This window comes from Schistocerca americana, chromosome X, assembly GCF_021461395.2.
Source record: "Schistocerca americana isolate TAMUIC-IGC-003095 chromosome X, iqSchAmer2.1, whole genome shotgun sequence".
NCBI lineage: Eukaryota > Metazoa > Arthropoda > Insecta > Orthoptera > Acrididae > Schistocerca > Schistocerca americana.
In genome coordinates this window covers 138,494,009-138,519,866 of record NC_060130.1, presented here as the reverse complement: position 1 = coordinate 138,519,866, position 25,858 = coordinate 138,494,009, and the positions used below count along the sequence as shown (strand labels likewise).

The 25,858-nt window shown below is 43.2% G+C and overlaps 1 protein-coding gene across 6 annotated transcripts in view; it reads left to right on the top strand.

The window, feature by feature from the left end:
- Positions 1-25,858, top strand: part of LOC124554929 (polyhomeotic-proximal chromatin protein) — a 313,908-nt gene that overhangs the window by 234,114 nt on the left and 53,936 nt on the right. For all 6 annotated transcript variants that reach the window (XM_047128622.1, XM_047128624.1, XM_047128623.1 and 3 more), the window contains 2 exons: positions 16,616-17,563; positions 17,666-17,870. In XM_047128622.1, coding sequence (XP_046984578.1) covers positions 16,667-17,563; positions 17,666-17,870 — 1,102 coding nt within the window. In that variant the 5' untranslated portion in view covers positions 16,616-16,666. The remainder of the gene's footprint in view (positions 1-16,615; positions 17,564-17,665; positions 17,871-25,858) is intronic.

Sequence of the window (25,858 nt, the reverse complement as noted above, 5' to 3'; positions counted from 1 at the left end):
CCCCCCCGACCTACCTTTGTAGTGGTACAAGGCATTTTTGCTGGTACTTAAATATTCAGTACTCGTACCAATCAATAGTTATGGCATTACAAATACCAGCCAATAACTACGGAAAGAAGAAAATTGAAATCAATTTCATTTCTTCTACTCTTTTCAAAAACTTCTGAGGACCTATCGAATAATAGAATTTGTGTGAACTCTGCCAAGCTGAACTACTTCCATAAAAGACACGTGTTGTGAGCCACGAAAAGTTCTGACAAAGTTAAAGCAGGAGAAATTATCCTATTGGTATTTGCTGTGACTTTGCTGACACTTATGATTGTCCACATAATAAAATTATACTTGGAAAGCTGTTATGTTCTGTTTCAGTACACCTGATCTTCTGAGTAAATGTTTATTCAACAAAAGCAGTCAATAATACTGTGTAAAGTAAATAACCACACATCTTGCAGAGGGTTCTTAAAACATTCTGAGGTCACTTCCTTTTAAGCTTGTCATATTCATAGCAAATTATGTTCATAAGTTTCACGTGAAATGTAGATAACAGCAGCAGTGTAGGAGCAAAAGTAACAATGTTCATTTTAAATAGCTATCTATTCACACTGAGTGTAGATAACTGTTTCTGGCTACTAAGAAAGCAGTAGTGGGTGGAAAACTGCTCTGTTATCATGGAAAATGAAACATGGTCCAAGGTTATGGCTAATTTAATTATTTTCATTTGTAGATTGTATGCTGAAATAGTATTAGCAGTTCAATGATGGTTGATTGGTAACAGTGTGGTTCTTGACAGCTGCCTCTCACTAGAAATATTGCGACCCATTACACGTCCCCGGAGAATCTCCTTAATAATGAGTTTCAGGAACAGCAGTGAATAAGTTAATTATTGCATTGCAGTATTTTGGAACTTTAAACGTAGTTGTTTGTCTTCTGCAATTGGATTCATGTACAGAGCTCCATTAAGAAAGGTTGAAAATGCAGATAACTATACATTGTACTTCCCACACTGATTACTCATTTTGTAGCCAATGGCTGATTTTTAAAGCTTTCCCAAGAGTCAGTCAGTTCACATTTATAACTATAATTGTATTAGAGGAACTTTTGTGTGAGCAGAACATGGGGTTTCTGTAAAAAAAATCTCCTCCCCCTCTCTCCCCTCCCTGCCCCCCTCCCCCCCCCCCCTCTGTCCCCAAGGCCCTTGTACTTCAGATTTAGTGAGTATTTCTATGAGAGGCATAAGTGTCTGTTTTAGCTATTTTTCAGTTATATAGACAGAGGTTTGTTGAAAGTTCAGTGAATGAACCCTGCTGTGTATAAGATCAGTACTTCCTTTCCTTGTTTAAGTGAAGGCCAAGGAACTGCTGTAGACTAATAAGCAATAGAAAAATAATGAAGTTCGGAAAACGGACATCCACAAATTTGAGGTGGCCCTTTGTGCAAGTAGTAGTGTACAGAACAGTTAGCATCCATTACCATAATCTATATGGGCAAAGCTAGTGAATAGCTGATTGATAAACTCACAATCATTTAATGATATTGTTTTAAAAATCAGCATATTTTATGAAGATGTTGAAATGTTGTCCTCCTAAAAGATATTCACAGTAATTCCTGTACTGTTTTCTGCAACTTCAGTCACATGTTGTGACTAACACACAGGGGAACCAGAACTCCACTGACTGGCATTCACAGGGACAGTCTAGTTAGCATGGTTTCTAAAATGCATACCTTAAAGAGGTATGACCACTTCTTCAGTTGAAGTGCCCATACCTCTTAACATACATATTCTGGAGCCCAGGTTTACACGACATTTTTTGTTCTGAAAGTTTGTTAGAGGTTTGGCTTACCATACATATGTTTATCAAGCAGCCACAGTCTTTAACTGTTGTGAATTAAATGTGTGTAGAATTTCATTGCCTATTTCCCTCTGGAATAAGTACATTGAGGGTTCAGTGCCACTTAGTCCCAGGACATATCGACCAGAACTTTGAAACACACAGTTCAGCTGTGGTTGAGTCAGGTATTGATTCTTCGGTTCGTTAATAACCACGTTCAGTATCACAATAAATGCTATGACAAAAAGACATGGCTGGAATGATCCAGGAACTAATTGGTTCCTCATATGAGAAATGAGTTCTTAATGACAAGAAACTTAGTTGCATAAATGGTGAGTAAAAACCCATAACAACAGTTGTAGGCAAACAAATGATGTAGTTTGTCTATGGAATAGGAAGCTTGTGAAACCGTGTGTAGCCTAGTCTAGATTCCAGTCCTGTAGCATATAAAATGAGGACAGTGGATTAATTCATAGGTTTCTCTGAACTGGGCTCATTTGTGGGAGAAGTGCTGAAAAGAGTGAACTGACACACACTAGGAAAAAGATACTTAACTTCCCACTGAAACGTACTTCGATAATTCAAAATACTAGTTTCTAGAGCCACAGGATACTCTTCACCATCATATGCAATATGAAGAAAAAATAAGAAGAATAATAATAGCTTCTACAGGGACATATAAAGGGTCATTCTTGTCATATGTTTTACCTGAGTGGAATGGCAGGAACCAATACATGCTAAAATATAAACACACCTCCACTAGACACTTTAATTTTCAAAATGCAGATGTAGAGGACTACTGGTGTCCAGGAAAGCCCTACTTAATAGTTCTGTGGTTAATACAGTGGTGGGCTAATGGAAAGATTTAGTTATCCACACACACACACACACACACACACACACACACACACACACACAGTTTCAATATGCCACAAAGAACTGAATCTGCACAATGTTTCTTACTCCAATTGCTAATTGTGAAATTTTAACAGTTGAAAGCAAATGCCATGTCCTTAAGCAAGCAAATTCTACAGTAAGATACCGAAATTTCTTTATTATGCCATTTCAAATAAATAATACAAACGTGAGTCACACAAAAGCAGAACTGGCGATATATAAAGCAATGTCTGTCCTGTGTGCCAGAGCTGCACCTGTCTTCTTCGAGGTTAACAACAAAGAATAATTGAAGTAAATGTGTTGAATATGTTAAACAAAATAGGCCGCTAATTCAGTCTGCATTGTGTGTTCTGAGTAGCCCATTGTGCTGCTCACCAATACCGTGCAATAAAATACTACTACTGCATATTTTTTTAAAAATTTATACTATGTTGTGCAGAAAATACAGCTGTATGTTCAACTTCTCCGCTTAGTAAGATCCACCTTTATGAAGCAATAGTTTGTCACACAGTCACCAAGCTGCAGTCAGTGTTCACTACTTTCTCAACTCGGTACTCACTGCAGCATTTTACTGGCATGATAATGGGAAGGATGTAGTTAAGAAAGCCATTGGCATTTTAGCTACCATTTACTCAGTGATCAGCCTCACAACTTGAGAACTGATAATTGGAATGCGTCTCGTAATAAAGACGCTTTCAACCACGGTAGCTACTTCCAATATCGGCGAAACGTAAGGTACACAGTGTTCAGCTGTCATATCGTGGTCAAAACATAACAACGCAACTGTTTTTACCTAAATATATTTTGTGACGTTGATAAGCCTTGCTCGTGACAGCCGAAAGTAATGGCGACACGTCGACAAAATCTCAAAGAAAAATTATTTCATAGTGCACACTGTTTCGTACATTGAAAACTGATTTTGCTAAAATAAAATGTGCAACGATGCAACGAGGGAGTATAAGATAAACGCTGATTACCTGATAAATATCGCCACAAGAATGTTTACTATATGTTGCTACTCCCAAAAGAGGTGCTCCCTACGCCTTCGTTATGAGAAAGAGAAAGATCCTAAACCGGAACACTAAGAAATATAGCCAGAGAGTTTTCGTCTTTGCATTTGCAGGAAAAAAATCCATTTCTTTGACAGTCTGTAAAACTTTCGATGTATCGCGACAGTAAAATTGCACACAGAGTCCCATACTGAGAGCATAACTACTACTGTTGTTCCAAATGAAATACGAAATTGACACTAGCATCCAGGAAGCAATATACATCCCTTTCGATGCCGCTTTGGACCAGAACTATTGATAAATTTTTTGTTGCATGCAATCGACGTTCAACTTAAGCATGCTGATATTTTTATTTCAGAATTCCGTTATTGTATATCCTCCGCCCTGCAAGAGCAGAAACACACGATTGCCTTGTTATTTACTAATTTTTAACGTCTTATTCTGGTGATAATGGTGCGAAACTAGTTTTGTTTACTTTCATAGTCCCTCCTCATAGTGTCTCCTTTATTACACTTCCGTAATAGCGCCCGCATGTTCGCACTGTTGTTGAAAGGTGTGACGCTTTAGTGTCGATTTCTGCAAGTTTTCATAACAAAGATTTAAAACTGGATGGCTACCAAGAACTCTTCCAACTCTCCTGTGAACGCCTTAGTTTCCCCTCACAAATTTAAACCACTCAGTTCATTTTTTGAGTAACCTGATGTCGATAGAGGAATACCATTTAAATGAGTGAAAAATTCCTTACCAGTCGAGCATGGGAAATAGAAGTCTTGTCTCCTGCATTGTTATAAACCTGTGAACTGACGGGGCAGCTATGTGTACGGACCATCTCAAGGTGCTTGATGCTTCCTACCGTGAAAACATCAAGTCTCTTAACGGGCGCTGTCCGATGGAAGGTGGTCTGAATGTTTGTGCAAAGCCTGGTAAAACGCCACTCCGAACCAAAGCTTTCTCCCAATGGCGAGTTAAGCCCTGAGAATACCACAACTGCCATCCAGTGGCATAATGAGTCACGGGTGGAATAAGCTGTCTACTCTCTAGTTACGAGGCGCAAAGTGTTAGTAGCGTGAATGAGCACAACAAACCTTGTGCACAAAACTAAATTTTTTCAGTCTTCTTGCTGTTCTCCAGGAATCCCATTTTATTGATGCTCACTCACCGCCCCTTTGAGGGTTCCTTGCTTTCTGTCGTAACTAGGTCGACCCTTTGATGGCTTCCGGTGGCGTTTGCACGTTGTTCCGTATGGACGTTGTTAGAATGTGGATCGCCCTTTGTACCACATTGGCAACAGTTGCAGTCCAGGTCCACTTGGACTCTACAGTCACGGTTAGCAGACACTCTCTCCCTCCTTACAGGCCACCTACACCCGGTGCCCTAAATGCCCTGCTTCAGCAACTCTCCCCCCCCCCCCCCCCCCACCCCACCTTCCTTCCTCCCTAGGGATTTTATAGCCAGTCACCCTTTGTGGGGCAGTGCTTCTTCTAGTCGGGGGCTTCTCCTTGACCAATTTCTTGCCGACCACGACCTGTGCCTTCTTAATGATTTAATGATGGTTTCCCCACTCAGTTTAGTGCCGCATATGGCACTACCTCTGCCGTTGATCTTTCGTTCACGTACCCTCCCCTCCCCTTCTTCCTTCTATGCACCGGTCGCCGCACAATATCTGCGGTAGTGACCACTTCCCGTTGATTCTCTCGTTTCCTCCCGCTTCCCGATGACCAGCTTACCCCACTGTACTTTCCATCATGCTGAGTGACCTCTATACAGGGTGAGTCACTAACTATTGCCACCAAGAATAACTCCGAAAGTATGATAGGAGCTGAAAAGTTTGTGGGACAAATGCTGCATGGGACAACGGGAGCCATAATATGACGTTCGTTTTTTGTTGCTAGGTGGGGTCGCCTCAGAGATATGAAGGTCAACAATGGAATGCTACAATTTGGTACTTATTTTCTGATAGCGGCTGTGGAGACGAATCCAGTGACGCGTAATAGTAAGATCTTTGAAAGTCAACGAAGGTCCCAAAGGTTGCATGAACGTCCATTTACAGAAGGTGTTTGGAGATTGAGTGGTATTCCTTACATCGGCACGTATCGAAGCACATGCTCTGACAATTCTCTCTCGCATCTTCAGGTGTAGTTGGAACGTCTTAATAAACAATGTCTTTTACGAATCCTCACAACAAAAAATCCAGAGGCTTCAAGTCTAGCGAACGAGCCTGCCACGGCACATCTCCGCGTCCAGTACAACGATTTGGGAATTGTCTCTGCAACTCATTTCTAGCCATCAGCGAAAAATGTGCTGGACTCCCATCGTGTTGATACCACAATCTGTTCTTAAAGGCATTTCTTCCAATAACAGACCTAATGTTTCTTGCAGGAATGTGGTGTACTTCCTACCAAGATGATTTCCATTGATGAAATAGGGCCTATAATTGTCCTCCAGAATCCCACACCATACATTCATCGACCAGTGTTTTTGGTGTGCAACTTGCCGCAGCCAGCATGGGTTTTCAGTTGCCCAATAATGCATGTTAAGCAAATTAACATTTCTGTGGTTCGTGAATGTAACCTCGTCAGTAAATAAAACCAAATTAATAAATGTCATCCCTCTGAATCTGAAGTTGAGCCCATCGGGAGAATTCAATGCGACGCATACAATCCGTATCCGCTACTTCTTGGTGGAGGCTGATATGGTAAGGATGATATTTACGGCGATGCAGAACACGAACAACACTGGCTCATGCCAGATTCCCTTGCGATTTGACGCGAACTATCATAAGGATCTCGAATCACAGTGGCAAGAGAACCAATTTATTTCCTTGTTAGTAACTTACCTCCGCCGGATATGTTTCCGATGCGTTAACGATCAATTGTTCTCAGTTTATCATACACATATTTAAATGTACGATGTGTAGGGTGATTAAGTTGAGAATATCTTTCAGTGTATAAGTCTCTAGCTCTCACTGAATTTCGTTGGCATTCTCCGTAAATGAGAAGCATATCGACTTGTTCTTCGAAGGAATACATCCTTCACATTCGCTTCATTCGACATTAGTCTTACCATTCCTATTAGTGTTGTATTGCGAAACCGTCGAATGGTGTTTACAAGTCAATGGCACGTTAGATGGATACGCAATATTCGGCGAAAATTTATTATTTTCACGATATACGAGAGAGAATGTCAGAGCATGTGCTTCGATAAGTGCCGATGTGATACGGAATACCACTCAATCCATGACAAGAAGATTGCGGTACTGCATTGATACCAATGGTCATCACTACGAACACCTTTTGTAAATGGACGTTCATGCCACCTTTGTGACCTTCGTTGACCTTCAAAGACCTTACTGTTACATATCATTGGATTCGTCTCGATAGCCGCTATCAGAAAATAAGTTCCAAACAACAGCAACCCTTCAAAAAAAAAAAAAAACTTCATATCTCCGAGGCGACCCTACCTAGCAACAAAAAACGAACGTAATATTATGGCCCCCGATGTCCCATGCAACATTGGTCCCACAAACTTTTCAACTCTTATCATACATTCGGAGTTATTCTATGTGGCAACAGTTCGCGACTCACCATGTATACCTCCCAGATCGCGTTTCCACCTTCTTTGTCAGGATGTATTATTACCTTTAAACATCTCCGCGCCAAAACCCGTTACTTAATAAAACAGGACAAGTAGGTGTGTCGGGAACACTGTCTCCTCCCTAGGTTCTTCTGTCCCTTCATCACGGGTGTGGGCTACACTCCCCACCCTCCATGGTTGTCAGTGGCACCCTTCTATTCCAGGCGTTGCCCTCCCAGGTGGCGTTTGTATGGATCCATCAGTTATCGAGAAACACCTCGTGACCCATTGTTCGATGGCATCGGCGTCATCCTGCTATCCAGCCGCCTTCTTTATTCAGAAATAGTAGGCCGAAGCTTCCCACTTACGTTACACCCCTTGTCAGGTGGAATCCTACAATGAACCTTTTACTGAATGTGGACTTCCTCTGGCCCTTTCTTCTTCCCACGGGTCAACCCTGGCCCTGATTCCATCCATAACCAATTTCTTCAAAACCTCAATCGTCTATGACGACCCCCTGTGGGTCCAGGGGTTAGAATAGGCCCGAGGTATTCCTGCCTGTCGTAAGAGACGAATAAAAGGAGTCTAACACGTTTCGTCCTTTCTGTGATGGTCCCCTGTAGGGTTTGGCCTCCATTTTTCAAAACTTTCCCGAAGAGCGAGGCAATTGGGGAAGGCGGCCTACATGGTGCATCATGCCCATCGTGCATGGAGATCTTTAGCCCAATTTCTCGTCGTCGCATTTCAGAACCGCTAATTCTCCATCCCTTTGGCGAAGACACCTTCCTGGGTGCGTTTTCCACCATGCACTATGCAGTGTCACTATCTGCGTTGACGATAACCATGGGCTTCTTTGCACCTGATATCCAACATGGTAGCCAGTCCATTGTGGTGGGGCCGCTATGTACCCTGTTGCTTGTAGCCCCCTGACCACACAGGGATTGCTCTGCTTATGCCTGCGCCGTTAACTCCCCACGTATGCCAAGGAGTAGATGCCCATCCTCCTGGGGCATTGGAACTCCCGGCAATGGCCATCTTGCCAGGTGGCCTTAGCTGTGGCTGGGTGACGCCCGTTGGGAGGGACCCTGGTCAGAGTGGGTGGCATTGGAGCAGATGACATGTGATGCAGAGTAGCCCATCATCTCTTGCTGGTGGTGAACCACCAGCAGTCTCTAAGCGTTCACAAGCTCAATTCAACGCACAGAAGTACGACCCTAAATCATTCCCCTCAATGGCCACACCATGGGAGGAATGTTAGGCTAAGGATGGGAGCAGATCTTATTCACCCCAGTACCTCGTATGTTCGAGAGCTGATGGGAAATCTTTCATAATGGTGAAGCCTCAGTATTTTGTGGAGCATTTAGAGGACAAATTTGGGGTGGTGGAAGGATTGTCCAAAATGACATCTGGGTCAGTCTTGATCAAAACAGCATCTTCTGCCCAGTCACGGACATTACTTACCTTTGACAAGCTGGTGGATGTTTCTGTAACCATCACGCCCCATAAGAGGCGCTCAGGGTATCATTTCACAGGGACCTTCTTTTGCAGTCTGACGATAGGCTGCACGCCAATTTAGAGCAGCGAGGTGTACATTTCGTCCGGCGAGTCCACTGGGGTCCGAGGGATAATCTGGTTGACAGCTGTGCATTGATCTTGGCCTTTGAGGGTGATACATTGCCTGAGAAGGTCAAGGTAATGGTCTACTGTTGTGATGTAAAACCCTATATCCCTCCCCCGATGGGGTGCTTTAAGTGCTGGAGGTTCCGCCATATGTCTTCCCGCTGTACTTCCAGCGTCACATGTCAAGATTGCAGATGCTCATCACATCCCAATACTCCATGTGCCCCATCTCCCATCTGTGTCATCTGTGGAGAGCAACATTCGCCTCGATCGCCAGACTCAAGGATTCTCCAGAAAGGAAGGAAAATCATGGAGTACAAGACTGTGGGCAGACAGTGAGGCTAAAAGAAAATTTGAATGCCTGCATCCCGTATGTATGACATCGTCTTATGCCGCCACAACAATTCTGGCACCATCAGCCCCGCAAACCCCCTTCACCTTTCTACACCTGCCTCCTTGATGGTGGGGACATCCCTCCCTGTCGTTCCTGCACCACCTACTTCGGGAGCAACAGCCCCCCCCCCCCCCCCCCAACCATCGGGGACGCCCGTCCCCACTTCTAAGCCAGAGAAGCGTAAGTCTTCTTCAGCTTCTCTAGCTAGGAAGGGGTCCCTTGGGTCACTCCCTTCCCAGGTTTCTGCCAGTGGTTGAAGAGCTCAAAAGCAGCTGGTTGTAGTGCTTAACGCTCATCCTCAGTCCTGGAGACTGACCTCTCAACCAGGGAAACCCAAGGATCAGCTAGAGAAATCCAAAAAGAAGACCCCCTAAGAACAAGGAAATTGCGGTGGCACACACAACACCACTACCTACAAGCTCTGCATCTGAGAATGGGATGGAGGTTCTGGCATCCGCTGAGTACCTAGATCTCGCCAGACCCTCAGCCACAATGGATATAGATTGCTCAGGCAATAAGTCGGTGGCAGCAGGTGACTCTGAGGCGTAAATTGCCTCATTGAATGTTCCATGACTTCCCAGTCTCACGATGTCATCCTCCAGTGGAATTGCGGCGGTTTTTTCTTCCACGTGTCTGAGCTACAGCAACTGTTCAGCTTAAACACCTGCTGTATGCATTGCCTTCCAGGAAACCTGGTTCTCGTCAATGCGGACCCCTGCCCTCCGCGGCTATAAGGGATATTACAGGAACCGTAGCGACTATAATCGAGTGTCAGTTGGAGTCTGCATTTATGTCCTAAACTCAGTCTGTAGTGAACGTGCACCCCTTCAAACCCCTCCTGAATCTGCGGCTGTCAGAATACAGACGACATAGGAAATGACCGTCTGCAATGTATATCTTCTGGTGCAATGCCCCTGAATGTATTAGCTGCACTGATTGATCAACTCCCTAAACCTTTCCTGCTTTTAGGAGATTTTAACGCCAATAACCCTTTGTGGGGTGGCACTGTGCTTACTGGCCGAGTAGAGATGTCGAAACTTTACTGTCTCAGTGCGACCTCTGCATCTTAAATACTGGGGCCGCCACACATTTCAGTGTGGCTCATGTTAGTTAATCGGTCATTGATTCATCAACTTGCAGCCCAGGACTTCTCCCATCTATCCACTGGAGAGCACATGACGACCTATGTGGTAGTGACCACTTCCCAATCTCCCTGTCACTGCCCCAGAGTCAGGCCCACGGACGTCTACCCAGATGGGCTTTAAACAAGGCGGACTGGGGAACTTTCTCCTCTGCTGTCACCGTTGAATCTTCCTCACACGGAAACATCGATGTGATGGTTGAGCAGGTGACAATTGTTTCTGCGGCAGAAAACGCGATCCCTCGCTCTTTAGGGTGCCCAAGGTGTAAGGCAGTCCCTTGGTGGTCGCCGGAAGTCGCTGAAACAATTAAGGAGCGTCGGCGAGCTCTAAAACGGCATAAGCGGCGCCCTTCCCTGGAGCATCTCATAACCTTTAAACGGCTTCGTGCCCGCGTTCGCCGACATACCAAACGACGGAAGCAGGAGTGTTGGGAGGGATACGTCTCGACCATTGGATTCCATACGTCACCTTCCCAAGTCTGGGAAAAGATCAAACGTCTTTTCGGGTATCAGACCCCAACAGGTGTTGCTGGTCTTACCATAAATGGCGTGTTATCTACCGACGCAAACGCGATTGCCGAGCACTTTGTTTGAGCCTCTGCGTCTGAGAATCACTCTCCCCCCCCCCCCCCCTGCCCTTCGCGCTATCAAACGGCTAAACGGCTACTGGAAGGGAACGTCCTCTCATTCACTACACGCCACAGTGAATCCTGTAACGTTCCATGTACAGAGTGGGACTCAGTGCGCTTGCACATTGCCCCGACATAGCTCCTGACCCTGATCGGATCCACAGCAAGATGATTAAACATCTGTTATCTGACAACAAGCGACGTCTCCTCGTCATCTTCAACCGGGTCTGGTGCGATGACGTCTTTCCATCGCAATGGGGGGAGAGCACCATCATTCCGGTGCTCAAACCCGGTAAAAACACGCTTGATATAGATAGCTATAGGCCCATCAGCCTCATAAACGTTCTTTGTAAGCTGCCGGAACGTATGGTATGTCGGCGGTTGGGTTGGATACTGGAGTCACGTGGCCTACTGGCTCCATGTCAGGGTGGCTTCCGCCAGGGTCGCTCTACAACTTATAATTTTGTGTCCCTCGAGTCTGCCATCCAAACAGCCTTTTCTAGACTGCAACACCTGGTTGCTGTCTTTTTTGACTTACGTAAAGCATACGACACGACCTGGCGACATCATATCCTTTTCACATTGTATGAGTGGGTTCTCCGGGGCCTACTCCCGATTTTTATCCAAAACTTCCTGTCGTTCCGTACTTTCACTGTCCAAGTCAGTGCCTCCCATAGTTCCATCCATATCCAGCAGAATGGAGTCCCGCAGAGCTATGTATTGAGTCTCTGTTTTTAGTGGCCATTAACGGTCTAGCAGCAGCTGTTGGGCCCTCCGTCTCGCCTTCTCTGTATGCAGACGACTTCCGCATTTCGTGCTGCTGCTCCAGTACTGGTGTTGTAGAGTGTCATCTACAGGGAGCTATCCACAAGGCGCAGTCATGGGCTGTAGCCTACGGCTTCCAGTTTTCAGCCGCAGTTGTGTCATGCACTTCTGTCGGCGTCGTTCCGTTCATCCGGATCCCGCACTTTACCTTAATGATGATCCACTCACTGTAGTGGAGACATATCAATTCCTAGGACTGGTTTTCGACGCTCAATTGACTTGGCTCCCTCATCTCCGTCAGCTTAAGCAGAAGTGGTGGCAGCACCTCAATGCCCTCCGTTGCCTGAGCAACACCAATAATTGGGGTGCAGATCGCTTTACGCTGCTGCGGCTCTACAGAGCCCTTGTTCAATCTTGAACTGACTATGGGAGTGTGGTTTTTGGTTCGGCAGCTCCCTCAGCGTTGCATTTACTCGACCCTGTGCACCAATGCGGGGTTCGACTAGCGACAGGAGCTTTTAGGACGAGTCCGGTGACCAGCGTACTGGTGGAGGCTCGGGTCCCTCTATTGCTGATCAGACATACACAGTTACTCTGAGCATCCGAATTACCGTCTTCTTTTCCCGCCCGCGGCAGTCCATCTCCAGCATTGGCGGCCCACGTCGGGGCTAACGATTGCGATTCACGTGCAGTCCCTTCTCTCCGGACTGGAGTCTTTCCCTTTACCACCTCTACTTGCGGCCCGTTCACGTACGCCTCCATGGTGTACGTCTCGGCCGTAGCTTCGTCTGGACCTTGCACGTGGCGCTAAGGACTCCGTTAACCCTGCGGCTCTCCGCTGTTACTTCCTATCGATTCTTGACGTGTTCCGGGCTCTGAAGTGGTTTACACCGACTGCCCCATGGCTGATGGTCGTGTTGGCTTTGCCTATGTTCATGGCGGCCATATTGAACAGCCCTCCTTACTCGATGGCTGCAATGTATTCATGCATAGCTGGCGGCCATTTCTCGTGCACTTCAGTGACACCGTTCATATCATGTGGAGTCTTTCCTTGTATGTACTGACTCCTTGAGCAGCCTGAAAACTATCGACCAGTGCTACCCTCTTCGTCCTTTGGTAGCGTCCATCCAGGAGTCCATCTAAGTTCTGGAACTGTCCAGCCATTCAGTGGTGTTCGACTGGATACCTGGTCACGCCGGAATCTCAGGAAATGAACTTGCTGACAGGCTTGCCAAACAGGCTACACGGAAACCACTTCTGAAGATCGGCATCCCCGCAAGTGACCTGCGTTCGTTATTAATCCGCAAGGTTTTTCAAGCTTTGGGAGATGGAATGGCAAAATCTCAGCACCTCACAACAAACTGCGAGCCATTAAGGGGACCACGAATTGGGGAGGTCCGTGATGAGGGTCTCTCGCAGGGACTCTGGTTCTCGTCCGACTCCGCATTTGCCATGCCTGGGAGACCCACGGCTACCTCCCTACGCCGTGAAGACCCACCTCAGTGCCGGTGCGGCGCCCGGTTGGCAGTGGCCCATATTCTTCTGCTCTGTCCTCCTCTGTCTGCCCTGCGACTTCATCTTCATTTGCCGGACTCGTTATCATTGATTTTAGCAGACAACACCGCATCGGCTGATTTGGTTTTACGTTTCATTCATGAGGGTGGGTTTTATCATTCAATCTGAGTTTTAGCGCATGTCCTTTGTCCCTCCACCGTAGTGCTTTGAGGGTGGAGGTTTTAATGTGTTGCAGGGTGGCTGGCTTTTCCTTTTTATTTTCGTGGTCTGCTAGCCACTGTAATCTGCTTCCTTGTTTTACTCTCTTCGGTTTTTTGCATATATCTGTTGTTTTCTTGTCCTCTTTCGTTCCTTTGCGTTCGTTGCCTTTCCTTCATTCTAGTGGTCTTTCTTTCCGTTTTGTTATATGTCTCATCTGTTTTATTCTCACATTGGTGGCATTGTTTTATTATGAACAAGGGACCTATGACCACGTAGTTTGGTCCCTCACCCCTCTTTTAAACCAGCCAACCTCTATGACGACAGTATCTCCTCCAGGTCTTTAACCGTATTCGGCTCAAAGGCATTTCCCCCGCCACCTCGCCCCCCGCCCCACAGTGGGGGAGAGTATTGTGGCCCCTGTTCTTAAGCCTGGCAAGGATCTGTCCTCCCTTGTTAGTGGCCCACCAATCTGACTATTGTTCCCTGTAAGTTACTTGAATGGATTATGGCTTGTCGGCTGAGCTGGATCCTCGAATCTTTGGACCTTTTATCGCCTTACCAGTGCGGCGTTTGGGAGGGACAGTCTGCAGTCAGTTATCTGCTTCGATTGGAAACTGCAGTTTGGCGGGCCTTCTCCCAGGGCCATCATGTTGTGCCACTTTTTTTTTTTATCTATGTAAGGCGTACGACACAGCTTGGTGCTATCGCATTCTACTTACGCTGCAGGAGTGGGGTCTTTGGGGCCCCCTCCATATTTTTGTTCGCCAGTTCCTGTCCCACCAGTCGTTCAGAGTTCGGGTTCTCACGATTCTCAGCTCTCTGCAGACCCAGGAGAATGTCGTACCACAGTGTTCTGTATAACATGTCCTTCATTTTCTCATCACTATTAATTGGCTAGTGATCTCCAAAGGACCGTTGGTCACCTCTGCTCTGTATATGGATGATTTCTGTATTTGTCCTAGCTTCCACTTGGTGGCTTCTGCAGAATGACAGCGCTAGGGAGTCATCCAGCACACTTCCACATGGACACACTCACATTGTTTTCAATTTCCTTCCTGTAAGTCGAGGGTGGTGCCTTTCTGTCCCGTATTACATTCTATCCTGATCTGCAGCTCTACCTCGACGCCCAACACCTGACTGTGGTCCCCCAGTTCTGTTTCTTGGGTCCTCCTCTTGACAACGAGCTTAACTGGTTGGCCCGTATCTGCCTTCTGAAGGTCGGCTCTTTGCAAAAACTCTGTGTCCTTCACTCCCTTGCCCACAACTCTTGGGACGTGGATTGTTCGACCCTTCTCTGCCTTTATCGGACATTGGTTCTGTCTCGGCTGGACTATAGTTGTCAAGTTGATGAATCGGCTGGCCATTCCATGCTACTCCTCTTGGACCTGTTTCATCATCATAGTATCTGTTTAGCCACTGATGCATTTCACACCAGCTGTGTCGACAGTCTTATGGTTTGCACTGGGATCCATCCCCTTTCGGTTCGGTAGTTCCAGCTCCTTCCTATGCCATCACTGTCCACTCTTCCCCTGGTCACCCCATGAAGTTGTTTTCGCTGCTTCAGAATGTCGCCCTTCTGCTGCCCTGGGGAGGATTTACCGGTTGCGCTCCCCCCTCACTTTAAACACCGCGATTTGTATTCCACTCCTTGTTCTCCCCTCGTTCTCTCCTGGCCACCGCCCTTGTTTAGTTCCTCAGCCCCAGATTCAAATGGGTCTCTTTCCAGATTCCAAAAGCCACCGTCATCCCAGTGGTGTTAGTTGAGTGTTCCGCCCACTCTTTGGGAGTTTCAGGGTGCCATTGTTTTTTATGTCGATGGCTCTAAATGCACTGATCATGTCGGGTATGCCTTCACATCGCCTGTTGGCACAGAACACCATCTCTTGCCTGCCACGTGTGGGGTGATTACTGCGGAATTGATACCCATCCGTTGGGCTCTCTACTTTGTTAAACGGTCCTCGCTCACGTAAGTTCTGTTATGTACGAACTCAATGTTTTTCCTGCCACGCCTTTGTCTCTGCCATATACGACCTTGAATTTCCAGCTGGAATTTGAGTCCTTGGTTAGTGTTAACGTTGGTTATGGAGGCCTTGGCCATCCCTCTCATACCTGATGGATCTCCCTCCCCCCCCCCCCCCCTCTTTTACCTTACGTTTTGTCTGGCCTTTTGTGCCATTCTGTTTCCGCTTTTTTTGGTCCTCTTTCCCTGAGGTTGTCCCCGTTGTAATTCTTCTTTTCAATTCTAAGGGTTTCACGATTTTGTAGTTTGTCATATATACTAATCCTATTTTACAGCAGGTTTTCTCTTCTGTAATGTCGAAATAAAACAATTCTTTCAACATCTTTTTCGCGGTTAGTTTCCCAGGAACGGAAATGTGTGTAATCTCCCCCCCTCCTCCCCCCCCCCCTCCCCCCTCCGTAATGACTCTCGTGTGGTTTGCGACAGCTCAAAGCTTCAAAGCAATTGCTGTATTACTCTAACTGGTTATTACGTCATCGCTGCCTTAATTTATTTCTGATAACGTTTCTATGAGTATTAAACCAACATGAACGGGTCGTCATTCGTATTTATGAAGTTTTTACTAAGGAGAGTGAACAACCGCACTCAGATATTACTACGCCGGGACCTTCTGTTTGATAGCTTAGGGGACGTAGCTACAGTCAGCCATCACATAGATTGCAGAAAAATAACTACGGGTAGATCGTGAGCTATAGGGAATGCAGGTAGGCCGTGACTTAGTGAACAGGTAGTTCCTACGAATGCTACGTGCAGATTTTAGATTTTTCTTTGGTCTCAAATTTCACTGGGCGCAGTTTTCATGTGTCCTGTCACTGCACTCGAGAATGAAACCGGAAGAAAAATGGTATTTTGCACCACGCTCAATCACCGGAACAATATACATTTGTACTTGCGGCAGCCTCGTCCCTGCAACTTGGGTACGACAACCCATAGTTCCAGCTATGTAGTCTAAAGTGCCTTACTCCACTGCAGTAAGGATTCTTTTCATACAATCTGATTTGTTTTACTTTTTTGTTTTCAGGAAAAACTGTCCACTGGCGAGAAGAAATAAAGTTCTTCTCACTCGTCCGAAATGACCGAGATAAAAAACAAAGACAGAATTTTGGAAGCGATTGACCAACTCCGTCGTCGTAAAGCGAGACCTGATATTGACAGAATCTGTAATTTTGTGTTCAGAAGATTTGGAGTGGACTGTAAAGACACACTAGCCGATTTGCAGCGGCTAGTAGAGGCTGAAGTTGTCATAAAAGTAGAATACAAAGGAAACACGAGTTACAGAAATGCAGCAAAATGGTCAAAGTACGCAATGTACAAACACAGAGAACTGCGTAACAGCACGGGATCTACGGAGATTCACAACATTCTGAGTCGAGCATTCGCGTCCTTGCTGGTGGAGGACCCAGATTACCTGGACATCGGTGTGCCCAGGACAGAACTGGAAAGGTTTATGCTACAAGACGATCCTCTGACGGATTTGACGGAGATAGAACTGATTCTGACGAAGGAAACCAGCTCGGGATTTCTGGTCAAGCTGAAGAACGGGAATTACTCCCTCGCGGACCATCCCGTGCCACCTAGTACTAGCCCGAAGAGTACTTCCCCCGTGAACAATACCTCCATCACCGTCCAGGCCAAAGGCACACAGCAGAGCATTAGCGTGAATGCTGCCGAGAAGCCGCCAAAATTGAAAACGAGCAGCCCTCATAAGGAGAAGAAACCAAAGATAGAAGCACTGCCGCCTCCTGCGATCACAACCACTACAGTTACTACCTCGTCGCCAGTGGCCACTACGACCACCTCGACGGCAACTGCACCGACGACAGCAAGCATGGCGAAAACACCGACGAAAACTGCACCGAAAACGCCTCAAAAAGCAGCCGCTGCGAGTGCACAGGCGTCAGGGAGCGGCAAATCGGCAGAGCTCGGCGCCATCAATGTCGGCGGCTACAGAGTCGGAGTACGGAGAAAGGTGCGTTCAAGTGAACATTGCCGTTCGCAAAATTTGGATTATAAGTGAATGGTTTTGATTTGCCTGCAACCATTTTAAGTAAATTTAGTCACTTTGTTTCAGACGGCGAAAAAGGTGTTCGATCCTTCGGACAATTACACGCCGACACGGAAACGTGGTCGTCCGGCTGGAAGTGGTAGTAGCAGCAAGAAGGAAGTGCAGCAGACAGGCGGCGTATGCTGTCTCTGCAACAGCAGCAGTAAAGACACCAGCACTCGCAAGGCTGCTACCGAGAAATTACTCCAGTGCAGGGACTGCTCAAACAGAGGTTAGTGGACGGATCATTTATTCACATACAGGGCTGTGTTGCATATGCTTCAGATTTTTCCTGATACCTGGGACCAGTAACTGGTTTCAAAAAGTCTATCCCATTTTACTACTGTGAAATATTACGGAAATTCTACCGAGACTGCTAAAAGAAAAAAAAAGCAATTCCCAGTGTGGTTCGAAATGTTGGACGATCAAGACGCTGCTGCTGTGGTAACCGCTTTATTTGTTGCAAGCAGAAGAAAAAAAGATAAAAAAATTGGTTCAAGAAGTGTCAAAAATTCACTCACAAATGCTTGAGAGGGGTTGAACAAGATAAATTATTACTAGAACTTTTTATACATTGGCAGTAACGTATCAAATGTTTCAACATCAAAGTTTGTCTACTATAAATAATAATAATTAAAAAAAACACTACAAAGAGAAGTAATTGCAGCAAGTCAGCGCTAATCTGCTACGATATCTTGCTACTGGCAATTCTTTCGAAGACGCTATGTTCCCAAGTGCAATTTCACATCTAACTATTGGGGCCAGTTATACTTCGCTTTTATTTAAAATTAAACAATAGGGCCCATAAAATTGGAAATTATATGGACAAATGAGTTTCTTAATTTTACGGATTTTTATCTTTTTTGACAGTTCATTATGCTTGGAATGATTCGTACAATTCGATGCACTTTAACGTGAATTATCCTTCTTGTTTTGAACCAATCTTACTAAATAATCACAGTTGCGAACGCAGAAGAGAGATTGTTCTTAAAGGAAGTACGTGAGCAATTGGCAAAGATATTGTCAATATTGCGCGTAGACGGCGCAATATTTATCAGCTAACACTATATGATTTTAAAGATTTTCATCTCATTAATATTAATGTAAAATCTCTCAACATAACTCGTACGTATTCAGTATTATTGCACACAAGGGAATGTTGAGCACTAACATACCCTGTCTAAGGCGCAAATTAGTATGCGCATTAGTGTGTACGAGAAATGTGCTAGTTGTTTAAAACGTGGGGCCGAAAGCTTTATGAAATCATTCCGGTGAGTGGGAAATACTCCCCCACAGCTCACCGCTCCAGCATTCGTCGTGCTACAACACCACGACCTCCGTTAGTGAGATCATATGAGGATGACGCTGTCGCCACAACTGCTATACTTCTGCTGATGTTGCAAGAATTGATTTCCAAACTGCTGTGCGGATTGTCGACGCGTTGGTCATTAGGCCAACCTCTCATTCAGTTCGTAAATTTATGCATGTAACTAACTTGAGATTGTAGAGTCCCTTCAGCGAGTAGAATGAGCTATGCGCAGACACATAGTCAAGCTGTTTATATGAGTACAGATTATCCGTTCATTGTGGGATTTCAACCATCGATTTATTAAATAAATTTTGCTACGGTATATTACTGTTCTTTCCTACCTGTACTATGTGCATGTTTAGACTTACGTTAATGCATGAATTCATGCATATCTTAAGATTTGATAGCGCATAGAAATTGGGGCTCTACTGATAAATGAAAAAAAAATACTGAATACTATCGTATTAACACACTTACCTACAACCACAAATAGACATTTTATAATGCAATCATAATACAAACATTTTTAGTTTATCTAATTCAAAAAATCGCGATTTTTGTGGTTGCAAATTAGATGCCAAATAATTTATATTAGGTTCAAATGGCTCTGAGCACTATGCGACTTAACTTCTGAGGTCATCAGTCGCCTAGAACTTAGAACTAATTAAACCTAACTAACCTAAGGACATCACACACATACATGCCCGAGGCAGGATTCGAACCTGCGACCGTAGCGGTCACGCGGTTCCAGACCGAAGCGCCTTTAACCGCACGGCCACACCGGCCGGCTTATATTAGGTGCATACTCTGTAATTGTTAGCAGAATGCAAGCTGAACTCGTCATCTGACAAACCGATTTTTAACAAGTAATTAACGTTATACATTACAGAAAAAGACTCGTATACTTAGAAACAGAAAATATTGTCAAGATAATACACGCCAGTTTCTTTAGACAACCATCTGTCTGAAATTCCATATATTCATGATTTTAATGTCTGTATTTTTGCTCATATTGCCTGACAGTCTTTCTAATTCGTTTACTTCCAATTCTTTTATTGTTTGGATAAATTCTTGAGCCCATATTAATTAGACTGGAAATCAATTAGCTGCATTTCAATTTCAAACCAATTAAATGTAGACAAGTTCAGTTTATCCAGTGAAGTCACATCTAGATACATTGTAGATTTTAAAGTTTGCGCCAACTCTTTGAACTGAGAAAACATCGATGAAAATTCTTCTATTGAAGAGTGTCTTACAGAGGAAAATTCTTTGGTAACTTTTTCTTTGCCTAGCTTTCCGTGTAAATCAAAATCGCTGGTCAACTTTTGTGCAAATTTGGGAAACATCAGTAAGCTATTGTACACTGAGCTGACTTAACCCAATAACACTTCAAACTTTCTTTTATTAGAAGCTTGCAACGATACATGTTCGATTTGTCTACGGCCGTTATATTATCAAGGGAAACAAAACCACCCTTGGGGCACACAAGGCTTGTTGTTGATGTATAATGCAATAGAATTAAAGAAGAGGATGTTCACTGTGTGCTTCGAATAAACTAATAACCTATTTTTCCCACCATATTGAGCCAAATATGAGCCATTGTCTAAACAGTTTTGCTAAAATCTATTTGTTTTTCAGTAAGTGAATTTCTAATATTCTTACAAATATCTACGCGCTTAGTAATTGCTGGAAACTTTTTCTTTGATGTTATTTAAAACACATTATCGAACAAACGCAGCCAAACGGGTAAATTTTGTTACATCTGTATTTTCGTCGAGACAGCGAATATAAGAAGAGGACTTGATGTCAAGGTTTTTTTTCTTTGTTTTACATTTTCCGCCAGGTTTAGGATTCTGTCGTTTATTGTCGCCTTAAGGTTCATCACGTTAGGCAATGGTATTTTCAGCAGTGAAACTTGGGGCGCTGGCATGACTATCCTCGCTAATATACTTACTCATAGATGTCGTCTGTGTATTGCTGTCCTTAATAGCTCATGCAGTGAATTCCTTTTTCTGTAGTTGGCGTTTTAGACAAAGAGATTTGTTTCATAGTGCTGTTTTGCAGACGATGTTTTACGTACTATTGTCGCGCTTCATAAATCACCTTGATATTGTCTTCAAACATCCCATTTTTCTCAGTCCACCAAGTTTAATATCCTCTGTTAAACTTAGCTTAACTTTTTGTTCTTCTGCCAAACTAGTCATGTTGAATAAAACAAGTTTAAAATAGTAGTGTGTGTAATTACAGCAGACGACGTGAGCGTGGCAATAAACAAAAATAGACAGGTGACCACTGTTTAGGCAGTACGGTACTTGTCGGGAGTCGTTACTGGAACAGCTGCCAACCTATGCGATCTAAAAATGGATGGTGATGCATTCTTATTAATGCATTATTATTAATGCACGATGTACTCAAGTACATCGTGACGTGATTCACAGTGAGTGAAAATGAGCTAAGATCAGTTATCTACAACAATGGAACGATAGCCCGTTCGCGATGAACTTTGCTACTATCACTTCAAATGCAGTCGAACAAATTATTTCGTTTAGGTAAGCCTATCTACATTCCTCATTTATCGCCGTGCCCACATTATTTGGTTGCGTACCACTAACGACGTGCATGTCACCGCTTCACCATCCGTGACATAGACTGCTTTTTCTTTGTTTTACAACTAGTGTCCACTTTTTAAACCATTATCCAATGTAAAGCTTACAAAAAATCACACGTGCTACAGCTACGAAATGGAACATACTGATGTGTAAGTAAATTAATGGAAAAATGGTTACCTAGAGACAGGTGTCAAACATATGGCAGTGTGTTATATTGTTTCCAGTCGCTTTGGTTTACAGATTTCCCTATTGTTGTTTTGACAATTGTTTTACATAAGTTGGAAAATGCGCAAGGATTACATAATCTCCAAAGAAAGACTTAATAAAATAAAATTTCTAAGATGTACGAAACAGGAAATTCTAAAATGTAGAAATTTCACTGTTTATAAAAAAAATTATAAATAATACATGTCAATTTGGAAACTATGAACGAAATTCACTACTTTTGTTTTAATTAACTGTAAACAGAGTGCCAGTAAAATTGTCGAGATAACTTCTGTTCTATAGGTCAGTTTGGTGGTGTAGTGGTTGATTTTTTAATTGACTAAAGATTTAGAGTTCTTCTACAATAATCATTTTCGTCCCGTCGTATGCTGAAGGGTTTGGAGGTTGTCAGTGTTTCGGAACGTATTTAGATTGTTTCTGAGATCCATTGCAAATGCACTTTTGATTAGTTTCATTAGATTCTGCGTTTTCAAGTCCAATCTGAAAATAACTCCATATATATATATATATATATATATATATATATATATATATATATATATATATATTACTGATTATTTAATGGTTCTGTTCGAAGGATGATGTGTTGTATGATACTTTAAATTTTGTTTTCGGTGGAAAACCCAATTTAGATTTTAATTGGTTTAAAATTTTCATTATATTGTTTCATACATTGCTATAATGCGAGAGTAATGCGAAACTAGTCTTTTCTTCATTTGTTTCTCTATCCAGGGTAATGTCATTGGTTGCAGACTTAAAATTTTAACAACTCATTACACATTTCTTTTATCAATCGCGGATAAAAATCTTTTAATTTGGTTAAATTTTCACGAATTGCTAATTTTTTACTAATCTCGTCTTCAAACTGACAATTTATCATATTCCAGAGCACTGCATGAAAATATACTTTTTTATGGATTGCTGGGTGTCACGATCCCTTACTGTTTGTCTCCGTAGTTGTTGGTTTCCAAAATATTGCGAATTTGTGCATTGAATCTTTTTATTAGACCATCGAAAATGTGAATACAGTTATTTGGAATTCACTGGCGATTTGGATCTTCTCACTATAGTATTTGTGACAGCATATTAGCATTATCCATTACTGCACCATTCAGCTTACTTCGTTATTCAGCCTAAGATGTTGTGTAAACTACTTTCTCAGTGATCTGTTAAATTGCTCAATTTTTTTCTCTGATATCGTTAATGAATTTGTCGGCTAAGGTTGACCCATGCAATTCCCCATGGCTAAAGTATTGAGCTGTGTGTATATACACAACATTCTGAAAACTAAAGTAGTTTTAAGAAATAGTAAGTTAAAAAAGTTGAATAAGCTCACATATATCAGCTGGACATATTGTCGTCTGTAGTTATATTATTTTCAATATCTATGGTTTCTTCATTGGAAATATGCACAATATAATATCAAGAGAGACCAGTTTACTGTTGTTAAGAATACTTGTATTTTTGATTTGGTCAGTTAAATCTTGCTTATTTTTTTATAGTGTATTTCTTCTCATATATCATCTTCGAGTAAATAAGAGTGTTTTTACATAAAATGTATGAGGGGCTGTAGATAATCCTAACAATAGGTCATATGGAAATGACCCTCTTACGAACCTTCATTTGTGCATGTAGCATTAGTGCTTGCATTTTTTATTCTGTAAGGAGGAAATTGCATTTTAGGGTGTTTCTGATTCATCCATTAAATTTGTGTGTGGAATCACTTTCCAGCTTATTTATATTACTTTTTCAAAAAATTCGCAGAAGTTATTTTTGTACTGATCAGTTTGTATTGTAACTGGTATTGCCTTTGTGAACTTTAATACCTCTTGCATCATGTGCTTTTCATTTCTCGTTAATGCATCAAAGTGTACAATGGGCAGAGTATTTGTAATTTACACCCTGTAAGCTCGGGTCATCTATATTTTCAATTTCCTAAGGGAACTTTTTAAAATTTTCGGATTTCCGAATTTCGTAGATCATCTTAGTAATTTCATTTTTATTAGCTCTTACTTCTTTGAATACACAAATACATGTATAAATAGATTTCTGAAACTGTTAGATCACCCTCATTTCTGTTCTTTGTCAACATTATATTATTGCTCATTTCCCACACTGTCTATAAACTGTTAAAATATCAAGAACTGTTAGATTTGTAAACCAAAGCGTCTGGGAACACACAATGCAAATTTGCTGCCATTTTTATTCTATGGCAACTTTTTCTAGTTGAACACTGGATAACTACTTAAAAAGTTGAAACTAGTTGTGAAACGAAGAAAATATTAATAATCTGGGTGGGAAAATGCCACATTCATTTGACTATACAATTCCTTCAGCACCTAACTTATATGCTAATGCAGCACTGTGTGTCGTTTGTCTGCTTTTGAAATTCACAACTACCCCTGCTGTATGTTGACCAAGTATGGCGGATCAAGTATGTTCTCAAACGCTGAAGTGACACAGTGGTTAAGACACTGGCTTCCCATTCGGGAAGATGGGTGTTCAAATACTCGTCTTGTAACAAGACTTTTGTTTCTGTGATTTCTCTAAATCATTTGAGACACATGCTGGGATGGTTCCTTTAAAAGAGACATGGTCAATTTGTTCTCCACCCTCCCCCAGTATGAACCTGTTCACTCTGTAAAGACCATCTTCGACTGGATTTTGAAAACTTCAACGTTTTATGTTCGTCCTGTAGAATGCTCGTTTAATGTTGGCTCATTAGGCGTAAGTGAGTAGGGTGGCAGGGGGCATTTTGGCCAGGAATTTGCTAACAACCTAATCTGTGGTTCATATTACAGCAGACACAATTGTGCGAGTCAGATTTCGCTGACAACAGCATCAGTACTTCCTTATCTCCATGGTCAGTCCAGGAGTCGTGACATCCTGCCACATGCCAAACTCAGGAAGGGGGAAGGGGGCTGCACTGTTGCAATTTGTATGAACCACTCCCACCCCAAGTATCCCCGCTCTTCAACCAAATAGCGTAAAAGTATGTGAATTGCCGAAATTTTGTCCACTGTTTGCATTACTGACCTCAAAAATTCGTTTAAGCACTGGCTCACCGGTCACATTGGTAACTTTGATTTGAAGCTGTACGTAATTTGCAATAGAATATTAGCATCACTGAAGAATCGAGTGTCTTTCGATCATTGTAACACACCAATAGATGGCTCCACCGTTCAAATTGTCCTTAGTTCGTTGTACCATGGGAAAAAGTAGTGTTCACGGTTTCCAACAGACGGCCCTGCAGTAAAAAAACACAACAGAGTCGTAAGCTAAGATGTTGCAGCATTCTCAAGTATCTGCAAAATACGTCGGCAGCGCGAATACTGTGATATTACGTTACATTTTGAGGTCAACTCGTGGGGGAAAAAAGCTATAGGACTCAAATCGATCTGTGATGTCACAGTACTGCAAAAATATGTCTTCAGTATAAAAGTGCACGTTAATTTCTACATAAACACACATTCGTCGAGTTCTTAAATGTCTAAAGTATGCACCCGGATGATAGATTTCTACGTCTAATAAGCTAACATTTGGAAAAGACGCTGAAACTACGAAGCTGGAAGCGAGACCACCTACAATAAATCAGACTTTAAGGCAGACATCGGTGGTTGACAATATGGTGGCAATCATGGGGGAAAACAAACCAGCGTGCTTCCAGTTTCGTAACGTGATTTTAGAGATTATTAGCTGAAGCATTAATTATTACCTATTATTTATGGTATATGCTGTGAATGTCATCACAAGTGCTACGCTAGTATTTATTTTCTTGATTCTCTAGTAATTCGTTATAATTCAAAGTGTGAACTGTTCTTGCGATGGGTCGTAGCTGTTGTGTACCAGGATGTAAATCCAATTATGGAAAACGTACAATACTTCAGCATTTAAGTTTCCCAAAGAAACAGCATTGAGAAACAAGTGGATTAAACTAATTCAGAGATAATTTTGAAGTGGACGATGAAACTGTGGTATGCATTAAGCATTTTGAGCCTAAGTTTTAGGTGAGCGAAGACATTTTTCCTGTGCAAAATAGTGAAACCCATACGTGTACCACGTCCGAAGCTCGAGATC